Source organism: Chrysemys picta, chromosome 1 (genome assembly GCF_011386835.1).
Source record: "Chrysemys picta bellii isolate R12L10 chromosome 1, ASM1138683v2, whole genome shotgun sequence".
Lineage (NCBI taxonomy): Eukaryota > Metazoa > Chordata > Testudines > Emydidae > Chrysemys > Chrysemys picta.
Genome location: NC_088791.1, coordinates 24,356,127 through 24,383,364, shown reverse-complemented (window position 1 = coordinate 24,383,364; position 27,238 = coordinate 24,356,127). Strand labels below are relative to the sequence as shown.

At 38.9% G+C, this 27,238-nt stretch overlaps 1 protein-coding gene across 9 annotated transcripts in view; it reads right to left on the bottom strand.

Moving 5' to 3' along the window:
* MAGI2 (membrane associated guanylate kinase, WW and PDZ domain containing 2) overlaps positions 1-27,238 on the bottom strand; it is a 1,106,753-nt gene that overhangs the window by 735,478 nt on the left and 344,037 nt on the right. For all 9 annotated transcript variants that reach the window (XM_065555069.1, XM_042859399.2, XM_065554827.1 and 6 more), the window contains exon 2: positions 24,500-24,616. In XM_065555069.1, the coding sequence (XP_065411141.1) occupies positions 24,500-24,616 (117 nt within the window). The remainder of the gene's footprint in view (positions 1-24,499; positions 24,617-27,238) is intronic.

Below are 27,238 nucleotides of genomic sequence, written 5' to 3'. Positions count from 1 at the left end.
TCCAAACTCGTGCATCTGAGTATGAATCACCATGGTTAAGCATCTAATTTTACTTGCACACAGATAGTCCTTCTATCCCAGCTCCATATTTTTCTTGAATCCTGGGTAGAGTGGGTTCTTTTGAGACTTCCTGGGGCAGTAAAAGCCATATGCTCATTACTCTCAGGGCAAAACTATCCCTCTGTATATTTCAGTTAAATGTGGTTGGTTGGTTTTCCATTTTCAGGGTGTCCATGTGTTTTCCTGCTGCTGTTTTGTTCAAATACCATAAAACCTGATAGTTTTGTTTTGCCAGGGACATAATTTTTGTGTAGATGATGCTTTTTGGGATCTTGGCATATTCATGTTATTAAAGTAGTGACTGCAGCTACATCTAATTTTTACTGTCTGCAGTTTACTGTTATACAATATATACATTTGAAGCCACCTAGCACACAGTAAAATGCCTTTTCTTCTGGAAGAGCTCACATTGTTTGGATCACCATCTGTGCCATCATTTAATAAGACTCTATGCTTCATTTTACAATTGAGGTAATAGTTCTCTTCTACTGAATGGAGTTAAGTTCTTGTAAACACGGTTTTTCTCCAGTCTTTTAAGCACAGTATACTGCCAAGTTTTGGATTCACTTCATGTTTCTGGGGAGGGGGATGTACTGGAGAGAGTTGTGTTGGAGAATCCATAAATCCACGAGTGTGTGCACACCTACAGGCATGGAGAAAGTTCGCTCTACCACTAACTTTCATGGATAATCAGATTGCTCCCCCATGCCTAGTGCCACATAAACTGGGGTCAAAACACCTTCTTCTCTTCACTTTAAGGTCTTTCATTACCTCTCATCTCCTCACCGAAGCTGCTCTGTTAACTAGGGACGATGGTAAAACAAGTTTTCATTAAGTTTATGTCAGGCTATCCTTGTCTGACCACCCTCTCATCCTGCACCTATCCCCTCCCACCCTCCTTACTGATTTGTTTTGTTTCCGCCTGTTGCAGCCTACACTGGGAGCTCTTTGGGACAGAGACTATTTTTTCAAGAACAATGTTTAGTGTAAAGGGACCATGATCCCTGGTTAGGGCCCTTTGGTGCTGCAACAAACAACAAAATAAAATAAAAATAAAATAAATAATAAGCAAAATAGTAGAATAAAATTAAACAGTAATAGTCATTGTGATCTAACATATTAGTAACTAATTAAGCAATGAAATGGAAGATGAAAATATTAAATTTCACCTAGACTACAACACAGGATTCCCCCCCCCCCCCCAACTCCTAGTCCCTTCCTCTAACCACCAGATCATATCTGTTTCCCTAATGGTACAGGGCCTGATATTTAAAACATTTAGAAATTACATAAACTAAATCAGATGTTTGTTACTACTCCGTAAAACTATTGCCATTTTCTTCCTTGCATTCCTTAAAATTCAACATGAATGAAATCATATCCTCCTCTACTTACATTATCAATGATTATCTTGTTTTATTAGCACAGGTCACCAATACATTCTATATATTATGTCTATCCATCCATCCCTCTCGTTTCATTATATATAAAACCTTGGTCAGGAACAGTTGACCCTGAGCAACCTATATCTCTGATCTAATAATGAAAACCTTATAATCATGGGATTTATAACCATTGATGTCCCACTGTCTGGTCTGAATTGATGACAATGAAAATATTGTAAATGATATCACAGAATGAAAACAGAGTTTCTGTGGAAAAGTGTAGTGATATTCTCCAGAAATTTTAATGTCCTGTGGAATACATACTACCATGGCATTAATGTACAGTTCGTAAACGGTAATATAACATCATTAGAGTTAGCTACATAGGTAATCTATTTCTATCCATTCTGCATCATTTTTATGGCTCCATTTCATCTCACACTTCTCACTTGATTGTTTCCTTCAATATTTCACAAAGGATTATATATATTTTGAAAAGTAAAAATCAAATCTATAGTAAAATAATAACAGTTTTGACTTAAACTTGTGAAGAATATGAACTTCAGATGAAACAGTCTCTTAACTCATCCAACTGCACCTGGATTTTGCAGCACACATTATGGGCCATGTTATTTGCCCCTGTTGCAGGTCATGTTTCCTAATGAACACAAAACCATCATTTGTTTGAACAAACTGGGTAATCATTTGTCTATGAGGCTGTTTGGCACTCACAAATCAGTTTTGGGCAGTACAAAACAGGCAGCTATAAATACAAGTACTCATGAAAGGATGGATCTGCCAGGTACAACTTAGGAGCTCACATATGAAAATCTGACCAAGTGTTTGAAAATGCTCAAAATACTTTTGGGCGTTCGTTTGCTTAATTCCTGCCCAAAATCTAATGCAACGTTGAATGTGCCTTTACTAATATTCAGGTCAATATGATAATGGAAGAAACTGATAAGAACACAGAATAGTGATAATAGTTATACAAATTATTTTACCAACTGGATCTTCTTAGCCAAGTATCTGCCATTAGATACAGTCCATCCTTGTGATGTACAAATTTGAGATAATGTATGGCTTAAGCATGAGTCAAACATTAAACATAAAGTCCATTGACTTTAACAGCCCAGTAGTTTCAATGAGACTTAAGCGTATGCTTACATGCGTTGTTGAACAGGGTTAGACTAAAGTAATTCTAAAGTGTTTTGCTAAATCAGGGCTCAAATTTCCAAACATAACAAGATGGAGTCTTTCCTTTTCAATTAGAGTTCTGTGAATAAGTACATTAATTAAAAAGGAACAAGAGATCATTGAATATTTGGCAGTTACCCTTTACTTACGGATGTTATGCAAAGTATGTAAAGATTTTACAGTATAAAACAAGCTCAGATATGAACCAGCACGTAAAACATGCATGTGCTGATTCTTGGGCTTATTATGCCAATACATCCTTGTTTGCATACTTGTCTCTGTTTGGTTGCAATCTTTACAAAAGATAAAGTAAAAAAGTCAAAAGCACAATATCTCTGTAGGAATGTATTGTATCTGTTTTACCACTGAGTTCATAACTATTCCAAAGGGGCTATTATTACTGAATGGAAGGATGCGAGACACTACCTGTCAAGGAATGTTTGAGGATTACTTCATACATTCCCTACATCACTGAAATGATATATCAGAACATTTGTCTTAGTAGCTACTTTCTACTGCATCCATGTCTACTGCATAAATGTATAATTGAAAGCTCCTTGATATGTCTTATTACTATGTTAGCTACAATGGCTATTGAGCATAGCACAGTTGTAGATTCTTCAATCTATGGATTAAGCATGACTAGAATGTCTCCAGTCTCTAGACTTGGTGCTTAAATGGACATTCAACAATATATGGTTTATTGACATAAAGGGCCTTCATGGCCCCACAGGAGTTATGAACGCAATAGGACATAACACTTTCTACATGCATTTCTTTTCAACACATCTATGTAAATACGTAAAATCACAAACAACAAAGTAAATAAATACTGAAAAATCCTCTCAGCTGCGGCAGAAACAGAGAAGACACCAAACGGCAGGGAAAGACTTGCAATGAACCTTTAACTGTTATTGAGAAGAAAATTGAGTTACTAGATTACAGACGCTCAGTCACAATTACTGCAGAATATCCATTTAATAGAACCCTGGTTAGCTGAAACTCTTATTTAAACCATAGATAGGCACTTATTTAAGCACCTGAATAACCAATCTTTGGGCATCAGCTCTGTAAATTTTGGCCTACACCTTGCTTTTTTTTTTTTCTCTTAGTTTATGAAAAAAAAGATCAGAAACAACAACCAGGCAGAATCCTGGAAACCCTTACCCAGGAGATTAATTCTGATTGATGCTAGTTAATGAATACGCCTGTGAGTAAAGTCTACTTTTGAATTTTTCTGCTGGAATGGTCCATTCAGATGTTTCATATGTAGAGAAAATTGGTTTGAAGGCACGAAAGAAGGAGTGTCACTAACTCAAACACATAAGACCATGATGACCTCTTCAGGCAAAAAACCATAAAACAGTGTTGCCAACTCCCACAGTTTTCTTGTGAGTCTCACAATATTCAATGCATTACTTAACGCGCCGGCTCCTGCAATCAGGTGACTGCATCTCTCAGCTTTCATAGAAGAGAGGAAGTTTCTCACCCCCATGGTTGCAGAGAACAGTTTGAAACAGCCACTCCTGTGCATTGAAAATGCTCAAAAACCAGAAGGCAAAAAAACCATGTGTTTTCTTTTCTTTTGTTATTTTTAAGTCGATCTCATGAATTTGGGGCACCTGATTCATGATTTTTGAATGGTTGGGGTTAGCAATATTGATAAAATTGTATCTAAAACGACATAACTTAGCAAGTGGTATCTCATTGGAGGATTTGAAACCAATTCACAAATCATAATTAAAGTCTCCTCGCATAGGTATTTCTCCCATTTAATGGATGAGTCACCTGAACACACAACAAAATTAAGTCTCTTGCCCAAGGTCACATAGCAAGTAAGAGGTAGAGTCTAGAATACAACACAGGATTTTTTTCATTCATAGTCCCTTCCTCTAATCACTAAATCACATTTGCTTCTCTATAGATACAGAGCGTGATCCAAAGTCCATTGAAATCAGTGGGAGTTGGATCAGGCCCCTAGTTCATAGTTGGGGGATTTTGGTCAGCAAATATACGATCTGAGTTTACACAAGACTTAGTTCCTCCCATTTTTACAAGAACATTAATTTTTTCATCTTTTCCACATCAGAAAACTTCATGGATCATTGATTATTTTGTGCTTTAAATGTTTTTGAATATAAACTATTTCATTAGCCATTTGCTCTCTTCCTGGTATGCTAGGATTATTCAGTGCATGTTAATGCATGCGTGCCAATGGGCCAGCTACCTCCCCATTGCCCCCTCAAGTCCTGAAGTCACTTGGCAGGCACCCTGCCTCAGTTTCCCCCTTAAAGGGGCTTCTTAAATGCTCCACACACTAATTCTTCTTAAGTTCAGCAATTGCTGATTTCTTAACATAACAAAAATTCAAAATAAAAGTTATCAAATCTCCATCAAGTTTCTGCCTCAAGTATTCCTGCTGGGGGCCTTGCGGCCTTCCTTGACTGGAGCTTCTTCCCTGAAAATGCAGGGTCCCCTGCTAGAGACTACTTGCTCCCAGCAGTGATTGTCTCTCTGTGAGCATCCCCTCCTCTCTGAAGCTTCTGCTGCCATTTACAGAGGAAAATGGTGATCCTGGTTCAGGTGTGCCTCCTTAGAAATCAGGGTTGGCTAACCACAGACCCTAGCCCTTAAGCGACAGGCTAGGCCATCCTGTTACAACATGAAATGCTTCCTCGCTGATTTTGATGCTTAAGACGTTTTGACATCGCACCAATGGGAAATAATGTTCTAGTTCACTTGTGATAGAAAGAAAAGTTCTCTAGGAGTATTGTAATAAGAACTCAAGAATCAATAGGCAAATAGTGTTCCACAGAGTCTTATTTATTCTACTTAAATGTTAAAATTGAAAAAAATTGAAAGCTGAATGTAGAATTACAAACAGAGCTGAAGTTTCAATGCTGGCTTAGCATAAACATTCAGCTGAGCCAAAGGCCCCAACTCTCCAAAGATAAAATAAACCAACAGATCTTTTCTATATACTAGCACTGTGTATTTGTGTCCCTTAGTGAGAGTTATCTGGTCAGAAACTCTATGCTCTTTCCTGAATCCGCATTAATTTCCCTTTCAATCTTCCCTCAAGGTGCCTTGCCTGCATTCTGTTTTGAAGCTATGTAACACAAACACTTGCTCATTCACATCTTCATCTGGAGACTTAGGCCTGGTCTACACTGCGAGTTTAGGTTGACTTTAGCAGCGTTAAATCAAATTAAGCCTGGACATGTCCACACAACGAAGCCCTTTCTTTCGACTTAAAGGGCCCTTTAAAGCGGTTTCTTTACTCCACCTCCGACGAGGGGATTAGTGCTAAAATTGGCCTTTGCGGGTCAGATTTGGGGTAGTGTGGACGGAATTCGACGTTATTGGCCTCCGGGAGCTATCCCACAGTGCTTCATTGTGACCGCTCTGGACAGCGCTCTCTACTCAGATGCACTGACCAGGTAGACAGGAAAAGCCCCGCGAACTTTTGAATTTCATTTCCTGTTTGCTTAGCGTGGAGAGCACAGGTGACCACGCAGAGCTCATCAGCACAGGTAACCTTGATGAAGTCCCAGGATTGCAAAAGAGCTCCAGCATGGACAGAACGGGAGGTACAGGATCTGCTCGCCATATGGGGAGATGAATCAGTGCTAGCTGAACTTCGTAGTAGTAAACGAAATGGCAAAATATTAGAAAAAGTCTCAAAGGCCATGAAGGACAGAGGCCATAACAGGGGCGCACAGCAGTGCCGTGTGAAAATTAAGGAGCTAAGGCAAGCCTACCACAAAGCCAGAGAGGCAAACGGAAGCTCTGGGTCAGAGCTGCAAACATGCCGCTTCTATGCGGAGCTGCATGCCATTTCTAGGGGGTGCAGCCACCACTACCCCAACCATGTGTTTTGACTCCGTCAATGGAGAAACACGCAACAGGGAAGCGGGTTCGGGGTACGCGGAAGATGATGATGAAGACAATGAAGATAGCTCACAGCAAGGAAGCAGAGAAACTGGTTTCCCCAACAGCCAGGATATGTTTATCACCCTGGACCTGGAATCAGTAACCCCCGAACTCACCTGACTGAAATGAATGTGGGAGTTCATACCTTTCGGAGTTTAGGTGGTTACAAGTACAGTTTCTTACAGAAACGGATCAGCTTTGTTATGAGACATTTCTTTCCCTCTTCTAAACCCTCGAGAATCAAAATAGGCAGATTTGTTACTCTGCCTCTGCATAGGATTTGGCCTTGAAATATTCACAGTCATAATTACATTTATAAAAGCAAGGAAATACAGAGCTGCAATCTCTCACTCTGCCTTCAACTTCTATAGCTGGGCATAGCAGCCAAATGTATGCCTAGAACAATTTTGTAAAAAGGGGTTTTGTTTTAACCCCTCCAAAAGAGGTACATAATGGAAATATTAACAGAACCTTAATTACAGTGGCATTCATTTGTGCCACTAAACCATCAAAGTAATACTCATTATAGGATTTTAGCTACAACATGGCTTCCGTTTCTAGTGGTAAGATTAAAAAAAAAAAAAGTGTGACATAACTGACCTTGGAAAACGTATTCCTGCCCAGACAGCAATTATAGCAGTAACCACTTAGTTGAGCTTCCATGCTGCAAATTTAGCTTGCAAAAGCAAATTCTTTTAAAATTAAAAACAAACAAGCAAAAACCCAATTTCCTTAACTCTGACTTGGTTGGGTTTCTGTTACTATGGAAATGACAACAACAATCTATTTATTTGAAGACACCAATAAAGGCTCCCGCTTTTTACATTCACAGCACTTTACAACCTTGCTATTAAAAATGCTCTTGCATGTCCTTTTTTTCTTTTTTGTATCTGTGGAGTAGAAAGCAGTTTACAAATGTCTACACAGAATTCAGCAAAGCTGCAGATACATATTTAATTTGATATTTCAACAACATATTTAGCTCTGCAGTGATCAAAGCTGATACAAGTCCATTCTTATCTGTAAAATCAGAGTTTATAGCACTATATAATGCTTTAGAAATGGAATTTTATGTTTCCTGGGTTACGATTACAGGGCCAGACCCTGATCTGGTGTTAGTCAGCATCGCTCCACTGAAGTCAATGGAATTATGCTGATTTACACCAGCTGAGAATCTGACTCATAGTGTATTCTTAGAATGACTGATAATTTTATATATATATTTTTAAAAGTGTAAATCTACAGAACAGCTGAAAAGGGTAAGAAATAGTAATTCTGGATCTGATTTAGCCAGGCTTTCAAATAATGCATTTGCCTGAAGGCATTTGCTGAATCACAGTCTCTCAGAATGCTGGGACTTAGGCCCAAAATCCTGTAAAGGCATTTGCATTGTTGGATCCCTGCACCTGCATGGAGGGGGCTCCAATTGGGTATGCACATGTAGGTGGATGCATTAGAAGGGTCAAAGCCACAGTGTGGATGGACAGTCATAAGGAAATGTGGCAACTAATGTAATACTTATATTAAAATATGAGGACACAAACTAAAATTTTAAGAAAGCCATGGAATTACTGCATGGTGTAATTTGGAATCTTCATTTTAATAATATAATGGAAAACATAATTTGGATGAGACTGTATGGAGAGTCAGGACATTCAAATATGTGGCTCCCATTCAACATTTTCAAAATAAAAAAAAAATCTGGTTGTCAGGTTCAAAGCTACTTTACATTTTGAAAGTTGAGCTAATTATACCAAAACAATTAAAGAATAAAAATGTTCTAAATCTACACAAAACGTTTTGATCGACCCACACTGAATTTTTTCAGATTTTTGGTTTGCAAAAAATTCCCACACCCTCAAGATTTTGGACTTTCTGACCTGATTTCAAAACAGAAATATTTTTTGTGGATTGGGAAAAATGTTTCCTGCCAAGCTCTAATAATTGTTATTTTAGAACTGTAGCCGGTGTAATGTTATTGTATTATGTTGTAATAGGTGCAAATAAATATTTAATATTTACTAGGATGGTGTGATCTTCCTCAGTTTATAAAGGCAAAATCTTAAAATGAAAATGAAGCTATATTCTTCCCAATGATTTAGCTCAGGGGTACGCAACCTATGGCACGCGTGAGCTGCTTTTCAGTGGCACTCACACTGCCCGGGTCCTGGCCACCGGTCCGGGGTGGGGCTCTGCATTTTAATTTAATTTTAAATGAACCTTCTTAAACATTTTAAAAACCTTATTTATTTTACATACAACAATAGTTTAGTTATATTATAGACTTATAGAAAGAGACCTTCTAAAAACGTTAAAATTTATTACTGGCACGCAAAACCTTAAATTAGAGTGAATAAATGAAGACTCGGCACACCACTTCTGAAAGGTTGCTGACCCCTAATTTAGCTCATCACAGACCTGACAGTACACATTACTGGGAAACAGCTTAAAAGTGTGCCTTTAAGAAAGATGCATAGAGAAATAGAAGCAAAGCTAAGAAGAAGATTTTAATCACTTAGTCTATTTTAATGTGGAGATAAAGGGATAGGGACTGCGGCATGGGAGGGAAAGAGGACGGAGTCTATTGATCATCTCAACCAGAGCTTAAAGAACTCTGAAAAATGTGGGAGAATCCATCATTTTCTATAGAAATAAAAGTAACATCACATCTGCTCCGCTCCCCAGCTGTGGAATTAATTCTGCCGCCAGCTCCTCTATCAATTGTGCTCCTCCCTTCACTCACCTCACCTCTGCTCATCCTGTAGCTCCTGGGGCATCTCCATCCCCTTCTTCCAGGCCAGGAAGGAGGGGCTGCTACAGGGTCCTCCCTCCCCCTTCCCAAGGTGGGTGTTGCAGGGGGGAGAGCAGAGGAGCTGTCATGGAGCTGCTTTCCCCACTTCCTTGCTCACAGGACAGGGCAGTGGGGGTGGAGAGAAGGGCTGCTTGAGCTGCTGAGTTTCCTCCCTCCCTCCTGTGAGAAGGGCTTCAGCTCTTGAGAGGAGGGCGAGAGTATTCTAATTGTTTTCTGAAGCAATCCTGATTGGCTGCTTACACTCCAGGAAGTGGGGAAAGCAGCCAATCAGTGGGTTTTTTTCCCCCAAGCCTGATTGAAATGTACACCCCCTCAGTGACCCTGATGGAAATTGTATTTGCTTGGTCTATGACCGCCAGCCAAGGGGACTGTCTACAAAGGAATTTGCAACAGCCACTAACGAATATACTAAAATTTCTCTTACTTGCTAGGGACCAACAACATGCTTATTGCTGTACAAGACCCAAATAAAGGTCAGTCTCTGCCCTGATGAGGTTACAAGCAAAGGCCTGAATCAGAGTCGCTAAAGTTATTGGGCCTCCATACACAGACTTTTTCAGAATCAGGGCCAAAAAGATAAGGACGTGGTGACAGATGCCTTAGAAACATCTAAGGCAGATGGATATTTCTGTAAATTTCTCCCAAAATAAGAAGACTAGGAGTCTACTTACAAGAATTATTCATATTTTTCTTGCTTCTGTACAACTTTTGTAATTTTATTAATCCACCTGGCCAGCAGCATGAAGTGCCCTGTGTTCCTAGCTTAGTGGACCTGATTACATTGATCTGTTAGAGTTTTAACTTTGAAAAATTGCTGCTTTTGTGTACAGCACATCCTTAAAGGCACTACAAGGAATTATATAATGAAAGGAAAGTAGGCTGCTGTAAACATTACAATATTGTCCAGGGGAATGGTGTACTATTTTACAGGACATAGAAACTTATGTAATATTTTAACAGAATACACCCAGAGACATACAAGACCAAATTAATTCCTATTTCAGCTCCACGGAACTTACTGAAGCCATTTAGTTGTATTCAATGAAAGTTCATGATATTTTACAGGGGACGTAAATATTGCACTCCTTGAATTATGATTATTCCTTTGTGTGTCTCCTAAGCAACTTGCTAATATTACTGTGTGATCTGTGAATATTACTGCTCAAGCAATATTTTTATGTGTAACCCAGACCAGGGTGGCTGTGATTTTTCCCCAATCTGAAAAAGCTCACTGGGGGGAAGAAGGGCAACAGTGAAAAGCCCAACTAAAGCTTTATGAAGTGAAACACAAAACACATACTCTGCCATTCACTTCAAAATCATGCCTATTCCACAAACAAAGCTTGCAAACTCTCTAAGCTAAAGAGCCACAAAAATCAAGTCCCCCATCAGCCACTTTTGAACCAGCTCTAAGATACAAAACACCTTTACCAATTTATTTTGCTCTTCACAATCTCAACTATAAGATGACATTTCTACCAAACCTACACCTCAATCCTGCAAACACCTATGCAAATGCTTAAGTTTATACATATGAGTAGTCTGTGAGTAGTCCCATTGATTTTAATGGGTTTACTTAGGTGTGTGAAGTTATATGCAGGCATGAGTGTTTGCATGATTAGCACCCAAAGGTTTCTAGTAATAAAAGTCTTTAATGGTCATATGAATATTTAGGGGTGGGGGAGAAAAGATGAGATCCTGGCCTCACAGGGGTCAGTGGAAGTTTTGCTACTGATGTTATTTGGGCCAGGATTTAGTGTTGTTTCTTCTGAAGCCCCAACCTCCAAGCTTTCCACACGTTGGTCATGGCTGAAATACATATCAAGCCTAATGCCTAAGTCCTAACTCCAGCACAAAATTTCCATTGACAGATGAGTATTGAGAACACTAAGATGCTCTCTTTTGGGTAGTATTCTAATAAATTACACAATCCTATTCAAACTGAAAGCTTACACTTCCTATTCCGGAAACAAGAGGTAATGTTTGTACAGAGGAAATATGAAGTCAGCAAGTTTTTGCAGATTGGAGTGCAGCGTTCAACTTCCAAATCAGTCTTCATCTTATTAAAAAACCTAATTTAAACCTGCTTGAATGTGCCTCTGCTTTAACTTAGATTTTTTAGAACACTGTCTGTTAGAAGATAGGACAAAGACTCTCTTTGTTAGTTGTTTTTTGTATTAAGAACCTCAGCCTGCATGCTTTGCTCTCTCCAGATTCCCACGGACTTCAATGGATGTTATAGGTGTCGAAAGAATGCAGGGATCCAGCCCCCAAAAACATCCAAGTCCAGAGTGCACAGCTTATCCTGAGAGGTTAGCATGCAAAGGAAGGCTTTCTATCAGAAGCAGAATGAATTGTTTCTATGGGCGTGTGATTCCCAGCTGGAGGAGACATACTCATGCTAGCTCTCATCAAGCTAGTGTGCAAAACACAGAATGTAGCTGTGGTGGCACAAGCTGCAGGACAGGCTGGACACATACTCAGGCACCTCGCCCAGCTCGCGCTGCCTCAACTACATTCTATTTTTAGTACACTAGTTCCATGATGCCTAGGGCGCTTATGTCTCGTCGAGCTGAAAATCACACCCCCATCTCCAAGGGTAGACATACCGTGTTTTGCACTACAGCCCATGCCACACCAATCAATTCTTAACGATAATTGCAACACTTTGAGCCTGGTCTAGCCCTCACTGAAGTCAGTAAGAGTTTTGCCATTGACTTCAGTGAGCTCTGGATCAGGCCTTTACCCAAAATGCATTTAGTCAAGAGCCCTCAGCTATTTCACCATGTTTTTAAATTCAGTGAGAAACAACATAAGAAGTTTGCAGTGACTAATAAGGTGTTAGGCTGCTGTTTTTTTTTTTTTTTTTTAAAGGAAGGCAACACAAGGCAAGTTTTATTTTTAAAAATAAAAGTGAGCTATATTGTACACCCTTTTTCTGAGCTTTTTGTATGAAGCAGAAGGATTTGTACTTCATATTGCTTTAGCACAAAATATTACCACCTCATTTCCACAATTTCAGGTGCAACCTTTTAATTTTCACATCACCACTATGATAACTTAACCTAACTGAAAAATGTCATTGTCGCAGCCAGGGTTCAAGATGGGCCACCGAAAAAGGAAAAGCTGAACTCGGGTTTCACTCACAATCTATCTGCATTTCAAGCCAGTCCACTGTCCCAAAAGGCAATGAAGATGAAGCTCTTCTAACAAATCCTTCAACTATATTTTTTCTCCTTTTAAGGTTCCCTCTTTTGTAGAGGAGAGCATGTAAATCTGTAACCTTTTTAAAAAGAAGACTTTAATATTTATTCTGAATTCTTTTTTACGATGCTAATGAAGGTATAGAGCAACTAACATTTTATTATGTTTATTATTGTTGCTCTAGTCTTTCACATCCAGCAAGAGGAGAAGAGAGAGACAATATACTCGCATCTTACAGGAACCTTTTCTTTTCTTCTTAGGCTTTATTGATTTTTAAAAAGAACTTTTATAAAATAAACTACCTAATAGAAACAGATTCTTTACAAACATAGGGTAGAGATATGTCTCTAAAGCACCGGACAATGAGCACTCAAGAAAGTATTGTGCCACAGGAAGCTACAATTCCTCACAGAGCAAATAGGCTGTACAGGTTATAAGCCCACTGTTGAACCCTTCTGTAGGCCACTGGCTCAGGGGAGAATGGGGCAGTACCAGGGCCCTCCCACCTCCCAACCGCTTTTGAGACTGGATAGATCTGCCAACAGCACAAGCCCAAAATAGTCCTGTACCGGATCCTTGTCCCTTGAACATCTGCACTGAACCATACACAACTGGGCCACAGAAATCCACACAGGAGGAGGCTGAAAAATAAACATCTGTGCAAGATTCTATTGGATATATCCTCAGTGATGAAAGTCAGAAGGGAGCCTCAAAATGAGACTAATGGACAGGAAAGAGCAGGAGTAACCATAAGCTCTCTTGAGGAAGTTTTGGTAAAGTAACTGAAAAGAGGAAGTGTTGCCTCATGGAGCAGAGGAATGGGAGTCTGGAATCCATAGATCTGGCAGCAACTCACTGCGTGCCCTCAAAGTCATTTAACCTTTCTGTGCCATAAAAGAGGTATGAGAATATTTACCTACCTCATCAGGCTATTGCAATACAATAGCACTTTAAAACCACTTATTATTATTAATTATGTGTATTCTTAAAGTGTCTAGGAGCCCATTGTGCTAGGCACTGTACAAACATAACAAAAAGATGATCCCTGCCCAAACAAGCTTACAATCATTTACTGCAAACACATGAATACTTGATACTTCTGTTTAAGACTGCAGATACAACCAAGATGATATTATAGCTACAACAATACTGCCAATTTCTTCACAATGGTAGCTTGCTAGTGTTGGCCACTAATCTAACGTGATGTGCCAATTCAAACTCAAGGCATCTGAAGGTTTTCAACCTGTTATTAATTTACTGTGTTAGCTCCCCAGCTTTAATAATATATTCACACCAGTTCTTTTAATTAAGATTCCATTTGTAGTCCCTAGTTCAAAAATATTTTTGGAAAGCAATTTCTACATTTTATTTTCTTGTGAAAAAACTGTAATTGCAAGCCACAGTCTATGTTACCACATCCGTGCTTTCTGATGAGATAACTGTGAACTGAAATTAATAAACAAAGGATAATCTTCTATTTAACACTCTGAAGATTACTTGAAGCTATTCATAACATGAAAATAAGAATGATTAGGTACCGACGTTGGTAATATGTAGGTACGTGGATATAACGAGGAATGATAAAACATTCATTCCACACTCCTGTACGACAAACTACAGTCCAATTAGTGCAATTTTATTCCTTTGCCAAAGCCTTAAAATAACTGGAAGAGTCAAAATCTTTCCAGAATGTTTTAAAATATCAGCCACGCTTGCATGTGGAGCCCTTTTGCCATCCTTTCCTTAAAAAAAAAAAAAAAAAAAAAAACATTTTTTTATGTCTGAATAGATCATAGTCACAAAAGATGTAAAGCCAGATAAGAGTTGGGAATCATGGACAAACTTATCAGCTGCAATTGGGGAATGTTTGTTGCAACTAGAAATGGGACACGAAGTCAAAACCGGGGTGCTTTGGGCCAAGCTATTCTAACCTATGCTGGTTGTCAATGAGCCTAAGAGACTGTCTTTCCCCCATGTGGGACAATGGTATGGAAACCTCTACATTGCGTAGGACTTGCCTTATGCATGGCAGAACCCCCAGGGGCTGTTTACAGGTTTAGGGATGATTTGCACAGGCAGATCGACATGCAATAGGGCCCAGTATTGAGGACCAACAATTAGGAACACCACATAGTTGAGGGGTATGGTAGCATAGTTTTCAACTACATTCAAGATCAGTATAGATAAGACTTCTATAAGAACTATAGCTCAATATAGAATACAAAATTCTTTGGATCCCAAGAAACCCTCCAAGAAGGGCTATGATATGTATGTGCTTGTCTTCATCTAAAGAACCCTGAAGTTCTTATCTGAAGCTATTAAAGCTTGGCAGAATGGTGTTTTAGCATGTGGCCTCTGACACATAAAGGGTCAAGTATTTGATAGAATGGCCTCCATGGTTCTCTTGCTGTTGGAGAAGTGGAATCCAGGTGCTTGTGCTGAGGAATTATCAGTGGCAAACACTCATTCTCTGCACTCACTTTCCAGTCTCAAGGCTATCTTTGCAAGAAAGAGGTTATGGATCTTACAGCCTTCATTAAAAAACAACAATGTAATTTACCTTGACATTTCTACATTCTCCACATCAGGGGTTACTGTACCTCTAACACTAATGCAGGAACCAATCCCTGTAGCAAATCCCGTTGCCTACTCTGTCCCCATATCTTCTCTAGAGACACCATCGTAGGATCCAACTACATCAGCCACACCCTCAGGGACTCTTTCACCTGCACATCTACTAATGTGATGTATGCCATCATGTGCCAGCAATGCCCCTCTGCCATGTACATTGGCCAAACCGGACAGTCTCTACATAAAAGAATAAATGGACACAAATCAGACATCAAGAATGGTAACATACAAAAACTACCAGGAGAACACTTCAATCTCCCTGGACATTCAATAACAGATTTAAAAGTAGCCATCCTGCAACATAAAACTTCAAAAACAGACTTCAAAGAGAAACTGCCGAGCTACAATTCATTTGCAAACTTAACACCATTAATTTGGCCTTGAATAGAGACTGGGAGTGGCTGGCTCACTACAAAAGCAATTTTCTCTCCCTTGGTATTGATACCTCCTCATCAATTATTGGGAGTGGACCACATCCACCCTGATTGAATTGGCCTTGTCATCACTGATTCTCCACTTGTAAGGTAACTCCCTTCTCTTCATGTGCCAGTATATTTGTGCTTGTATCTGTAATTTTCACTCCATGCATCTGAAGAAGTGTTTTTTTACCCACGAAAGCTTATGCCCAAATAAATCTGTTAGTCTTTAAGGTGCCACCGGTCTCCTCGTTGTTATTTTCGGAGGGAAATGTGAACAAGCAGGAAGTCTGGCAGAATTGAAGATGCGGTCAATGGTTTGGCTAGGATTTAGAGAGGCATATGAACAGCTGAATACTTATAGATGAGTTTTGCAGCATGCTCAGAAGGTTAACAAATTTGGGCTCTGGTGGAGCAATTTCCAAAATAAAGGACCCCTCATAGGAGATAGTCTCCTAGCACTTTCCTCTTGTTTATATCAAGGGAATTTCAGTTCGAGCATCTCTGCCATTCTCAGCTCTGTTCTGCATTGCTAGGTCTTGTGATTTTATATGAAGTCTCACAATATTTCGTGATTTTATGAAAACACTAGCTCCTGGAGTCATGTGATTACATGAGAATCTCAACTTGCATTAAAAAAGTGGATTCCTATCCCTCATGGTTGCAGATAAAAGTTTGAAAATGAGAACTAAGTGCACCCAAAAGGTTCAAAAACCTCAAAGGTTAACAGGAAGGACCAATAATTTATTTTTTAAAAATCACTTGATTTCTAAGCCAATCTCATGATTTTTGGAAGTGTGACCTGATGTTTGGCTGCTTTGGGTTGGCAATATTCTCTGTGGCTGTGTGTCAGAGAGAGAGAGAGAGATGATCTCTCAGATAACAAACCATTTTGGACTTTATAGGCTAAAGCCAATACCCTGAATTCCACCTCAGAGCCTTTACTCATGCCCAGCTTGCAATGTGAGTTAGTTGTGACCTCTTCTATTACCCGCTGTTCTTGATCTGTAAATGTTTCTATACATATCTCAAGTAATCAACAAAATTACTGATATCATCAAGATTCATTTAAAACAATCACTGTCTTTGATCCATTTGGTATCATTTTGCAAAACTATATGGATTCCTCAAAATTAGACCTAAATCACAGATACCACTTGTTCTCAGTAGCTCACAAATATGAAAGGATCTATGCAGGAAAGCACAATACATTAGAAAGAGTTCATGAGAAAAAGTGGGAGCTGTTGATCTCAGAAAAAAATGGATCAGTGTAAAATAATTAATCTAAGCAACAAATATTGTCTCCAAAATTCTGAATTGTGACTATAAACGTATCATGCAAATTTCTGGCTGCATACATTCAGGCATCATTAGCAAGCTAAGCGGCATGCAGGTGGCGTTGTCTGAAAACCTCCAAATGGCTGCAAAGATATAACAATGTACATCACTTGAGCTACTTATGTGATATATCTTGTTCATGAGAACCCCTAAAGAAAGAAAGGGTTACCCACTTTTAGAGCTTGCGCCTGCTCCTGTTAAAGTCATCGTTAAAACTCCCATTGATTTCAGGGTTGCAGGGTCAGGTCCTTTGAGGGCAGTGGTACACATTGTGAGTTAAATAAATTGGTTCCCGATATTCAAAAGTGACTTGTGATTTCAAGAGTTCGGATTTTGGGGGTAAGGAATGCAAGAAAGCAGAGGCTGTTATAAGCAAAAGCAGCTGCAGAGGCAGTGCAAATACCACAAAGTCTTCATGTTACCTTCCCAAGGAAATACAATGTATAAAATCCTACTCCTTCCTTCACCATATCAAATGATCACACTACAATTCTTATACCACACCACATACCATTTTCTTCCCTTGAGTACCATTTGTTTTTCTTTGGCATCTATAATTGTAAGAGAAATATTTAACACATATGCACAAAGCAGAATAAATGACTGAGTAGCTGAGGTTAGACACCTTCTGGAAATAGCGACAGAGGGTCCTGTGGCACCTTTAAGACTAACAGAAGTATTGGGAGCATAAGCTTTCGTGGGTAAGAACCTCACTTCTTCAGATTAGGTTCTTACCCACGAAAACTTATGCTCCCAATACTTCTGTTAGTCTTAAAGGTGCCAAAGGACTCTGTTGCTTTTTACAGATTCAGACTAACACGGCTACCCCTCTGATACTTGGCTTCTGGAAATATTCATTACAAGTTATCTGAGAAAGGTTTACAGAAATTCTGTCTCTTTTACCTCCTGAAGACTATCAACTGTACAATGCCTCTTCCCAATTTGCAGACTCCATTTTGACATATGTTTACCCTGGATATTAATTAAGCCAAAATCTTGATTTATTCAAAAATTAAATCTCCAATTTCCTCTTCATCATTATCCACTTTCTCAAACCAACTATATCAAAAAGCTCCTGTGCCAAAGCATTCTGAGCCTGAGCCAATACCCCATAAAGTCAATGGTACTCTGACGGGCATTGGACCAGACCCTCATATAATAATAAAAGATTAGGATACATCTTTGCATACCAAGAAAACAAATCCATAAAATTATAATGAAAAATCCATAAAAAGGATACATAAAGCCAGTACATAATCATTTTAAACATTGATTTATCAACATATTTTTACTGGATAACTTTAACGAGTATTGTGGGTATTTCTATTTCCCAATATCATTTAATATAACCAGATGTTATATTACCTATAATGGGAGAGGCAGAATGGCCCAGTGGGTAAAGCCAGGAGATCTGCATTGTGTTCGCAGCTCAGTCACTGACTGTATAAACTTGGGCAAGTCACTTCATCTCTCTGTGCCTTGATTTCACTTCCACATCTTTCTCCTCAGTGGTTTTCAACCAGGTATACAGGTACCCCTGGGGATACGGAGAGGTCTTCCAGGGGTTTACGTCAACTCATCTAGATATATGCCTAGTTTTACAACAGGCTACATAAAAAGCACTAGCAAAGTCAGTACAAACTAAAATTTCATATAGACAATGACTTTTTATACTATACACTGAAATGTAAGTACAATATTCCAATTGATTTATTTTATAATTAGATGGTAAAATTGAGAAAGTAAGCCTTTTTTTTCAGTAATAGTGTGCTGACACACCTATGTATTTTTATGTCTGATTTTGTAAGCAAGTAGTGAGGTGGAATTTGGGAGTACACAAGACAAATCAGACTCCTGAAAAGGTTGAGAGGTTGAGAGCTACTGTGTCTTATCTGTTTAGATTGTCAGTTATCTGGGACAGTGACTGTCTCTTACTATGTGTCCAGCACCTTGTCCAATGGGCCATAATCTCAGTGGTGACTTTAGGCATTACCGCAATATAAGTAAAAATAATAATGAAACTCAATCTTACTAATACTTTCACATGATTTGTTTTATTTTTGCTCAAGATACATCAATATTGAACATGGATGCCAATGACTCAACTATAAATATGCTAATTTTCAACTTTGGCATGTGCCCATGTTAGATATGTAACAAGAACATTCCCCAGGGGCACTGCCTTGATTTATTCTGAGCCATCAAAGTCAAGTCAGTGCAATAACTAACACTTCTGTGTGCAAGAACAAAACATTCATTAAAGCTGGTAGCTGTGATTTTCACTGATGTGGACTCTTCTTTGCTGTTTTTTGGGTGCTAAGAACAGGTTATTTTATCCTAACAATAGTGCCACGTGATGAGTAAGTGCAACTCTTAACTGCCAATATCTAGCCTTTTAAATTTGTTTATTTTAGAACAGAGTCATGCAGTCATTTTTCACTCATCAAAGATAATTTTGACACTGAGCTAATTTGTGAGAAAAATCTGTCTCCTCTATACACTCTCTTTTGAACACTCTTGAAGGTATATTTTTAGACCATACTGATTATAAATCCCAAATATTCTACCATTTCTACCAGCATCATGCAGTGTGATGTCTGCACATGCACATAATCCCTTGGTCAGATTAATCTTCTTCCTTGTTGTTTTCACAGAGGGATGAAAATCAACTGCTACTTATTAATTATAATTCTTAGATCACCCTTCCTTTCCTATCTCAAAAATAAAACCAGCCTCCATCCAGATGTTAGCTTTGGTAGGTGACTGAGATAGTCCTATCTCCAGTATGAGCTATCCTTTCACTTTCATATGCTCTTATTATTAATCACAAATCATAAATAACAATAAATGTATTATTATTGTTGTTATGAATTATGTGCATTTTACTAGTACCCACAGAGTCTAATCAGGCATTATTGTCCCATGATGCTAAAGTATACACAGTACCACGTTTTCAAAAGACCTCCCCTCCGATATGTTCTCAATGGGACTGACTAGGTGCTTACCATCAACACCGCCAAAAGACTTTCCTCTAAGCCAGTGTTCTCCACAACACTTTATCCTTGCTAGTTAGGTCTCAGATAGGGCTATCTCTGCATGAAGAATAAGGAAGAATGGACAGCCACTTCCTCTCTCACACTCTGTGCACGAGGCATCTGCAATGTGGCTACAAGCACTATGTAGCACAAGATACAGCATGACAAATGCTACCCCTAGCACTTATGGCCTCAGAAGAGTCTATGGCCCCTCCTCCATCCCAGCTAGCACCAGGACAGTTACAGCAGGCGAATGCTTGCTATAACTTTTCTATGGTTTAGTAACAGCCATATCTCACCACACACCTATTCATGAGGCTATTGTGCAGCATAACATTATTCACGTAGCTGAACTTGTGTATCTTAGTTCCAACTGGGGGGTTAGTGTGGACCAGCCCTAAGGGTGAACTGTCCATAATGAAAAAACAAACAAGAAAAGGACAGTTCAACTACTAACAACTGGACATTGAGATCAGTGCTCCTACAGGCTCCTATCCCCTCCAACTACCTTTTTTATAAAGTTCCCAGCTTTCCTTCGAGTGTCTGATTGTCCAGAGCCCTGCTTCATCTGTACAGCTGTGGGTAATCTATGCAGAGAGTTCACTGTCTGTTGGTCTTCGGGAAGAACCTTTGCATTGTTGTGACGGATATAGCAGTGTCCCTCAGGCTGCTCAAAGGGCCAACTCTGTTTTAAATAGACTTTGTTTTGCTCTCCATTGTTGGTAATAGCTGAAGCATTTAAAAGCATCAACATGTTGATTGTGTCCCTTGCTACTTTTATCTCTTTTCTTATGCAGCTTCAAATTAACATGCCTTTTTCTTCATTTCCTTGTTTGTGCATCAGCATCATTAATGCTGTCAGCACAGCTCTGGGGATAAAGTTAGTTAACTGCTACTTCACTGCAAAAGCCTTGCAAATATAGTCCCAAATTCTGCCATTTGATATGTGCATGTAATTTCCATCGACAATGTACTAAAAATCTATTTCATATGTCTATGACTACTGCGACACACGTACTGAAAGCAGCATTTGGGCCATTGGGTCATATGGACAGTTCCCCTTTGATGAAAACAGCATTGCAAGGCCAAACACATGAAAAAATGCAAGGAAAATAAGCCCCAAGAGTCCAAATTCTGACCTTAGTCACACCCACAAAACCTATTGGATTATGAGCAGGGAATTTGACCCCCACTCTTTATTTTTGCATATCTTTATCTATTTTTGCCTGTTCAGTCTCTTTGCCCACAAAAGGGAAAATATAATTCAGTGGGCCAAATTCACAGCTGGTAAAAGTTTGCTAAACTCCATTGACTTCTGAAGGCCTACTCTGATTTATAACAGCTGAGAATCTGACCCGCTGTTTTTTGTTGTGCACAAAGCTCCGATACACTCCAACAACAACTGTGTGCCTGCGTCTTTTAATTTGACCCTCAGTTTACAGATCTTTTGCTGTGATGACAGTGGGGGTGTAATTCTCCTTAAAGCGCTGCCGTGGCAAAGGACCTTCCTTAAAGTGCTGCTGTGGCAGACGGGGGGTGGGGCAAAAGGGGCAGCTGCCCCGGGGCCGGCGATTTAAATTGCTGCCAGAGCCCTGGGCGGCGCAGGCCGGGCAGCGCGGATGGGCTGGCTGGGGGAGGCTGACACCCCAAGCCCCGCCCCTTCCGCCCAAGGCCCCACCCTTTCTGGAGTCCTGGAGCCGGGCCCCCGTACCAGTAAGTGTTTCATATTACTTTCACCCCTGGCTACTGCTATGTGGCAGGATTTGTGGGAAGCACATGCATGAGCTATATTTATCGTCTTTCTTAGATCTACTGGCAATGGAATCGTTTATTTGATAATCTTGCTATATACCTGTGAAATCGTCTCTTTACTGTTTATAAAAGAAATCATTTTGTATTGTCAACCAGGACTTTTACCTTCTAATAAAGTTTCAGAAGTGCTGACTGCCTGAAGCACAAATTTAAGTCAATGAGAGCTTTCACTGCTCAGCCTCCCTGAAAAACCAGGCCCCTGATAATTTTTAAAAAATAAGTTAATAAGGTATATTAAAAACAGAAAATAGTTTAGTGCATTCTTCTCTAAATGTGCAGGTGTATATGTTGTTAATATTGACTGGACTTACACATGAACACTGGAAGCAGAATAAACCCACACATAAGATATATTGTAGTCTCCTAAATTCTGACAGTTTTAAGAAACAAATGGACAAAGTGGGGCCTATTGTACATGATGATGTCCTTTTAAATATTTATTATTTGGGTGTAAGTAAACTTTTAAACAAAAATCAAAGGTAAACTCACTGTGTATTCTCTTAATTGTTTCATTTTAAAATTCCCATATTTTGGAGATGCTATCTTTCCAACAGTTTTAAGAACATTTTGAACAAGATGTCATGATTACCAGACCATGGTTGTTTTTTTTTCCTACCACCTGCAAATGGAGTAGGAAAATGGTTTACACTCTCTCCAAGAACATGCCTGGTTACTTAGTAATTCAACAATTGTCATCCATGTCACTATCAAAGTAATTGAAATCTCTTCTGATTGATGTACTTGGATTTTTCAGGCTCTCTTATCAGTATAAATATTTCCTGGTCAGCTTTCTTATCCTATCCAAGTGGGGCTATAACAGTTTCTCGTGATTTTTCTTTACCCTTTTACCTCTAGTTCATTTCAATTCAATTCAAATTCTATCTACTCTGGAAGCCAACCTGTAAGTGAGTGTACTATCCTTCTGCATGGTCCTACCGCACCTATCTTTTTTTCACTGATACATTTGCTCCTGCTTGGTAACATACCTCCTTGTATATACTATAGTATGCAATGTAGTATTTTACTGGCCTAGTTAATTTCTTGATTTAGACAAATCTTCAGGTCATATCATGCCCTCAGTGCACATACATAGCTTTCACTGACGTCACTGGAGTTTGCATGTGTGGATCGAGCACATGATATAGCTCTAAGTCTAAATTACTCACTACATGAGAAATGGCTGACTACTGAAACTCCTGCTACTCAGATGTTCTCCCCTCATCTAACCTAACCATAGGATGCCAGGTAGCAGGGACTGATATGTTTTCACACTGGGCACACTGTCTTTTAAAATCCATATCTCCAGAAGTAAAATATCAGTGGCAATCCATCCATTTTGGTTGATACTCTAAATTGAAGAGGGGTGTTATAAATACCCAACCCTACTGTGTCAATGGCACTCGATATACCCCTATGTCTAGATAACTTCTAACAATACCATATTGTGCTAGGCCCTGGTCTCAAAACATCTTTGCATTTTCACCTCTCCTTGGATCCACTATTCTTCTTCACACTGCATTTAAAGCAAACCCAGTTAATCACAACTCTCACACAAAAATAATGTTTCTGATCATCTAGATAATATATAAACATCCTTTAGTCCTACCAGGGACAGGCCGTACACCTGAAAGTAAGATATTATATTTATTTACTTTCAGCTTCAAAAAATAGAAACATGATTGTGCCTCTTTTTTTAGTGCTTCATATCTCCTTTCTTTTATATCATGAAAGATAAAACTCAGATAGGAACACTGACAACATCACAGCTTTCAAAGTGCATTCACCCGTTACCGTGTAAATAGTACAGTCACTTACTTTAATCTATCTTCCTCGGCCCATCACACCTGCAAGTTCAAGCGTGCACACTCCGCACTTTCTGATTTAAATGCAGCAGTTTGGGATTTGGATCACATTTATCAAGCTGTTACACTATGCCAGAGGTATCAGTTTTGACAGACATATTGTCAGTCACCAAACAACTCTATTCTGAAACACTTGGTGCTGCTAATCTGGCATTTCTTATATTACTACTCTTTGTATGGCTAGTATACAAATATGTTAATTGGTTCACTACTAAAAATATGACCAAAAAAGATCTGTCAAGATCTAAATATAGTTGACTTGTATTCCACCAAAAACTTCATGCAGCCGCTAGACATGTTAAACACTTGAGACCATACTTGCTGCAGCTAAACTATGTTGTCTCTTAATTTGTATATTTCCTTCTTCCTCCTCCTATTATATTTCCATCTCTTCCAATATAATACATAAACGATAAAACCCATATGAATTCTATATGGTGCAGATAAAATTCCAACTATCAGACACCAGCTTAACTGTCCTGCAAAGTGGTCAAACCATTTTTTATTTTAATTTTTTAGAACCAGACCAACTACAGAAGAAGCCACTGTACTTGGAAATACCCTCTTTGCCATAGCTGCAGCCTCCAACACAACTAGCAACACTAGAAATTGCCTCTGAATTATTTTGAGTAATCTCTAAACAATAATTCGGTTCACACCAAGCCACGAATCAGAAAGAAGCTGCTCTATCCAAAAAAATCCCCCCACCCCTTAATATTTTGATGCTTTTGTGATTTTTAACTTGCATCTACATTCATTCTGGTAACTGGTCACCTCCTCCAGAAAAAGAGCATATGATCTTCCCCATACTCACATGGCACTGTGCGGAGGTAGAGATTGTCTCGTATGATCTGTTGGAGCTCGTGGTCCACCGAACCTTTCTGGAACCTTAAATTGAGGTAGTGACGAAGGTCCTTATCAACGATGCCCCCTGTAAAAGCGACAAGAGGCCACTGAATAAAAGACCAAACAAAACTAGTCACAGATTTTTAAAAAAAAATTAAATCATCGCCTTGCTTGCAACAGAATCAGTCACTTGCAGGCTCTGCTACTGTACAGATCACTTTCCTTTATGCTACTGCCAGAACAAAGACAGTTTTTAGCTACAGAAATGCACTCAGCATAATAATATAATTTCTCATTGATAAACAATTATTTTCAAGAATGAAAATACTTAATGACAACTGAGTAGTAAAATCCACAAAGTTAAAAAAACAGACATCTATGAAACAAAATGAACCACAGACAGAGATGTCAAAGTATTTTACTGCACAGGCAGATAACATGTATTATGCTCTGCATGATTCCTTAGCCATTGCCCATCAGCTTATTAAAAGATAATTCCCTTCTCCAAACTGTCCCTATATGACATGTGAAAAGCTCTAACTCCAAAGGCAGTCAGAATACAGTGTAACTAAAACACTCTCAAATGTCCTGAATGCTCACAAAAATAATCAATAATCAATACCATGTTCACTATAAATGATCCTTGCATGTGGAAAATATATAATAGCAATCAAGTGTGCTTATTTCATTTCCACCACTGAAATCAAATCAATGGTAGGGTGGTAGCATCTCAAAAAATTTTACAAACTTGCATGTAGATGATGGGAATCAGGTTGAACATACTCTCTCTCCAATTTCACCATTACTTTAGAGCAAACCAGCTTAGACATTGAAGCACTGCTCAGCTGGTTATTGAATGCATCATATTCCATTATTAAAAACAGATACAGAAATCAAATCTAATTTATGTAATAAACATTTCCAGAAATATTTCCCCTCCATCTCAATGAACTAACTGATGAACCACATTTTGTAACTATAGGCAAAAATCTATAAATAGCTACATTTCTTACTGTTTAACATGAAGGAGGAGGGATAATATAGAAAACCCTTGACATGCCATTCACAGACATATTCCCCAAGATGAAACATCACAGTTGGATTGATTTCTAACTTGTTGCATCACACATTCAACCTCAAAGCATGCAAAACAAAAGACAGTTGTAGCTGAACCCTTTCACAAAAGTACTTGGACTCTGTATACAGAAAGCCTGTCCTGCAACCATGAGCAAATATCCTCCCCAGCCTGATTATCCCCATCACATCGAATGCCAATGGAAATAGCCAATGGTTATAAAAACAAAATACTTTTCTCCTTACAATTATTCCTACTTCCCTGTCAATAGCAAGTCAATAGTTTTTTTACCCCCACTGTTTTTCACCAACTTCAAAACATTTTTGTTCCAATTCCACAAAAGCTTATAAATAAATTGCAAGCTTTAGTTAAAATCAAAAGCAACTGACTTCTACAATAAACATCCCCTCAAGATACGCAAAGTACCTATGTGCTGGTTTCCCGGATGGTCAGGAGTTCCATGCAGGTCTCTGCTCTGCAGCTGTCCAAGCTGAGCTACTCAGTCCATTACTTCAGCACTACCAAACCTTGTTTCTAACCACAGGCTTTATGTATAAGACTAGATCATGCCTACTCCTGCTAGTTTATTACAAGAATACAGAGAAGTGAGGGCTGGAGGAAAGCTGCAGAGAAACGCTCTGCTAGTGATAGGAATTAACCATCCTTTCTGATTGGCTGTAAAGAGTAAAGGTCCTGCAGCTCTTGCTCTCCCGGCTCTCTCTAATGCATGGAACATACCCACTGATGCAGATGCTTTCTGGCAGCCTGAGAAAATGCCAGCTATAGAACAACAGATGTAGTCTGCCTGCTGACATAAGCTAGACTCAGTCACCTTATGGAAATGGCTCTGACGTAACTACATTTAGTAGTGTACGTGAATTCCTGACCCTAAAAATGCGGTCTTCGTTTATATCCACCTCCTCAGAACAGCCAATTATTTCACCTTGTGTCAAAAAAACGCACCACAAATCCTTACAACACAACATGAAAAGAGTCACCTGATACTTTTGTAAAAATGTAAATTTCAAATGAAAGTGTAACTATATACGATATCCATAACCTTCTACTTCTTATGCACAGATTCAATAACTGAACTTAAGATCAGCCTTAATACTTGAACCCTGTGGTTCAGGAAAAGAACTGCCAGCCTCCAAGCACAAGTGCAACATACCAAAATTGTACTCTGCACATCGTTATATACTGTAGCATGGAAAAATGTTTGTTTTAAAGATCTGATCTAAAGACCAGTCAGAGAAATCACAAAAAGAATATGTACAAGCCACAGTATTTCCCTATCAAAAAATCATCGTGTTCCCAGCGTTAATTGACATATGATGCTATTTTGTGACTATGACAGAACAATTACGTTTACATTTTAGAAGGGTGAAACTGTACTATATTTGATTTCATATGCATGACAAATACTCCTATTGGAAGGAATTTTTATTTAAGCAAAACCCTTGACATTTTCCCCTCTCTATCACTCTAAAATGTTCTGTTACTCTAATTCATTTCAATATTCTTTAAAGGCGTGCACCAATTTTCTCCCCATTGGTGCTTACTATATCTTTAAAACGTTGGCAAGCAGGCTGTTAGTAGCCTGATCTTGCTCCCACTGAGGTCAAAGGGAGA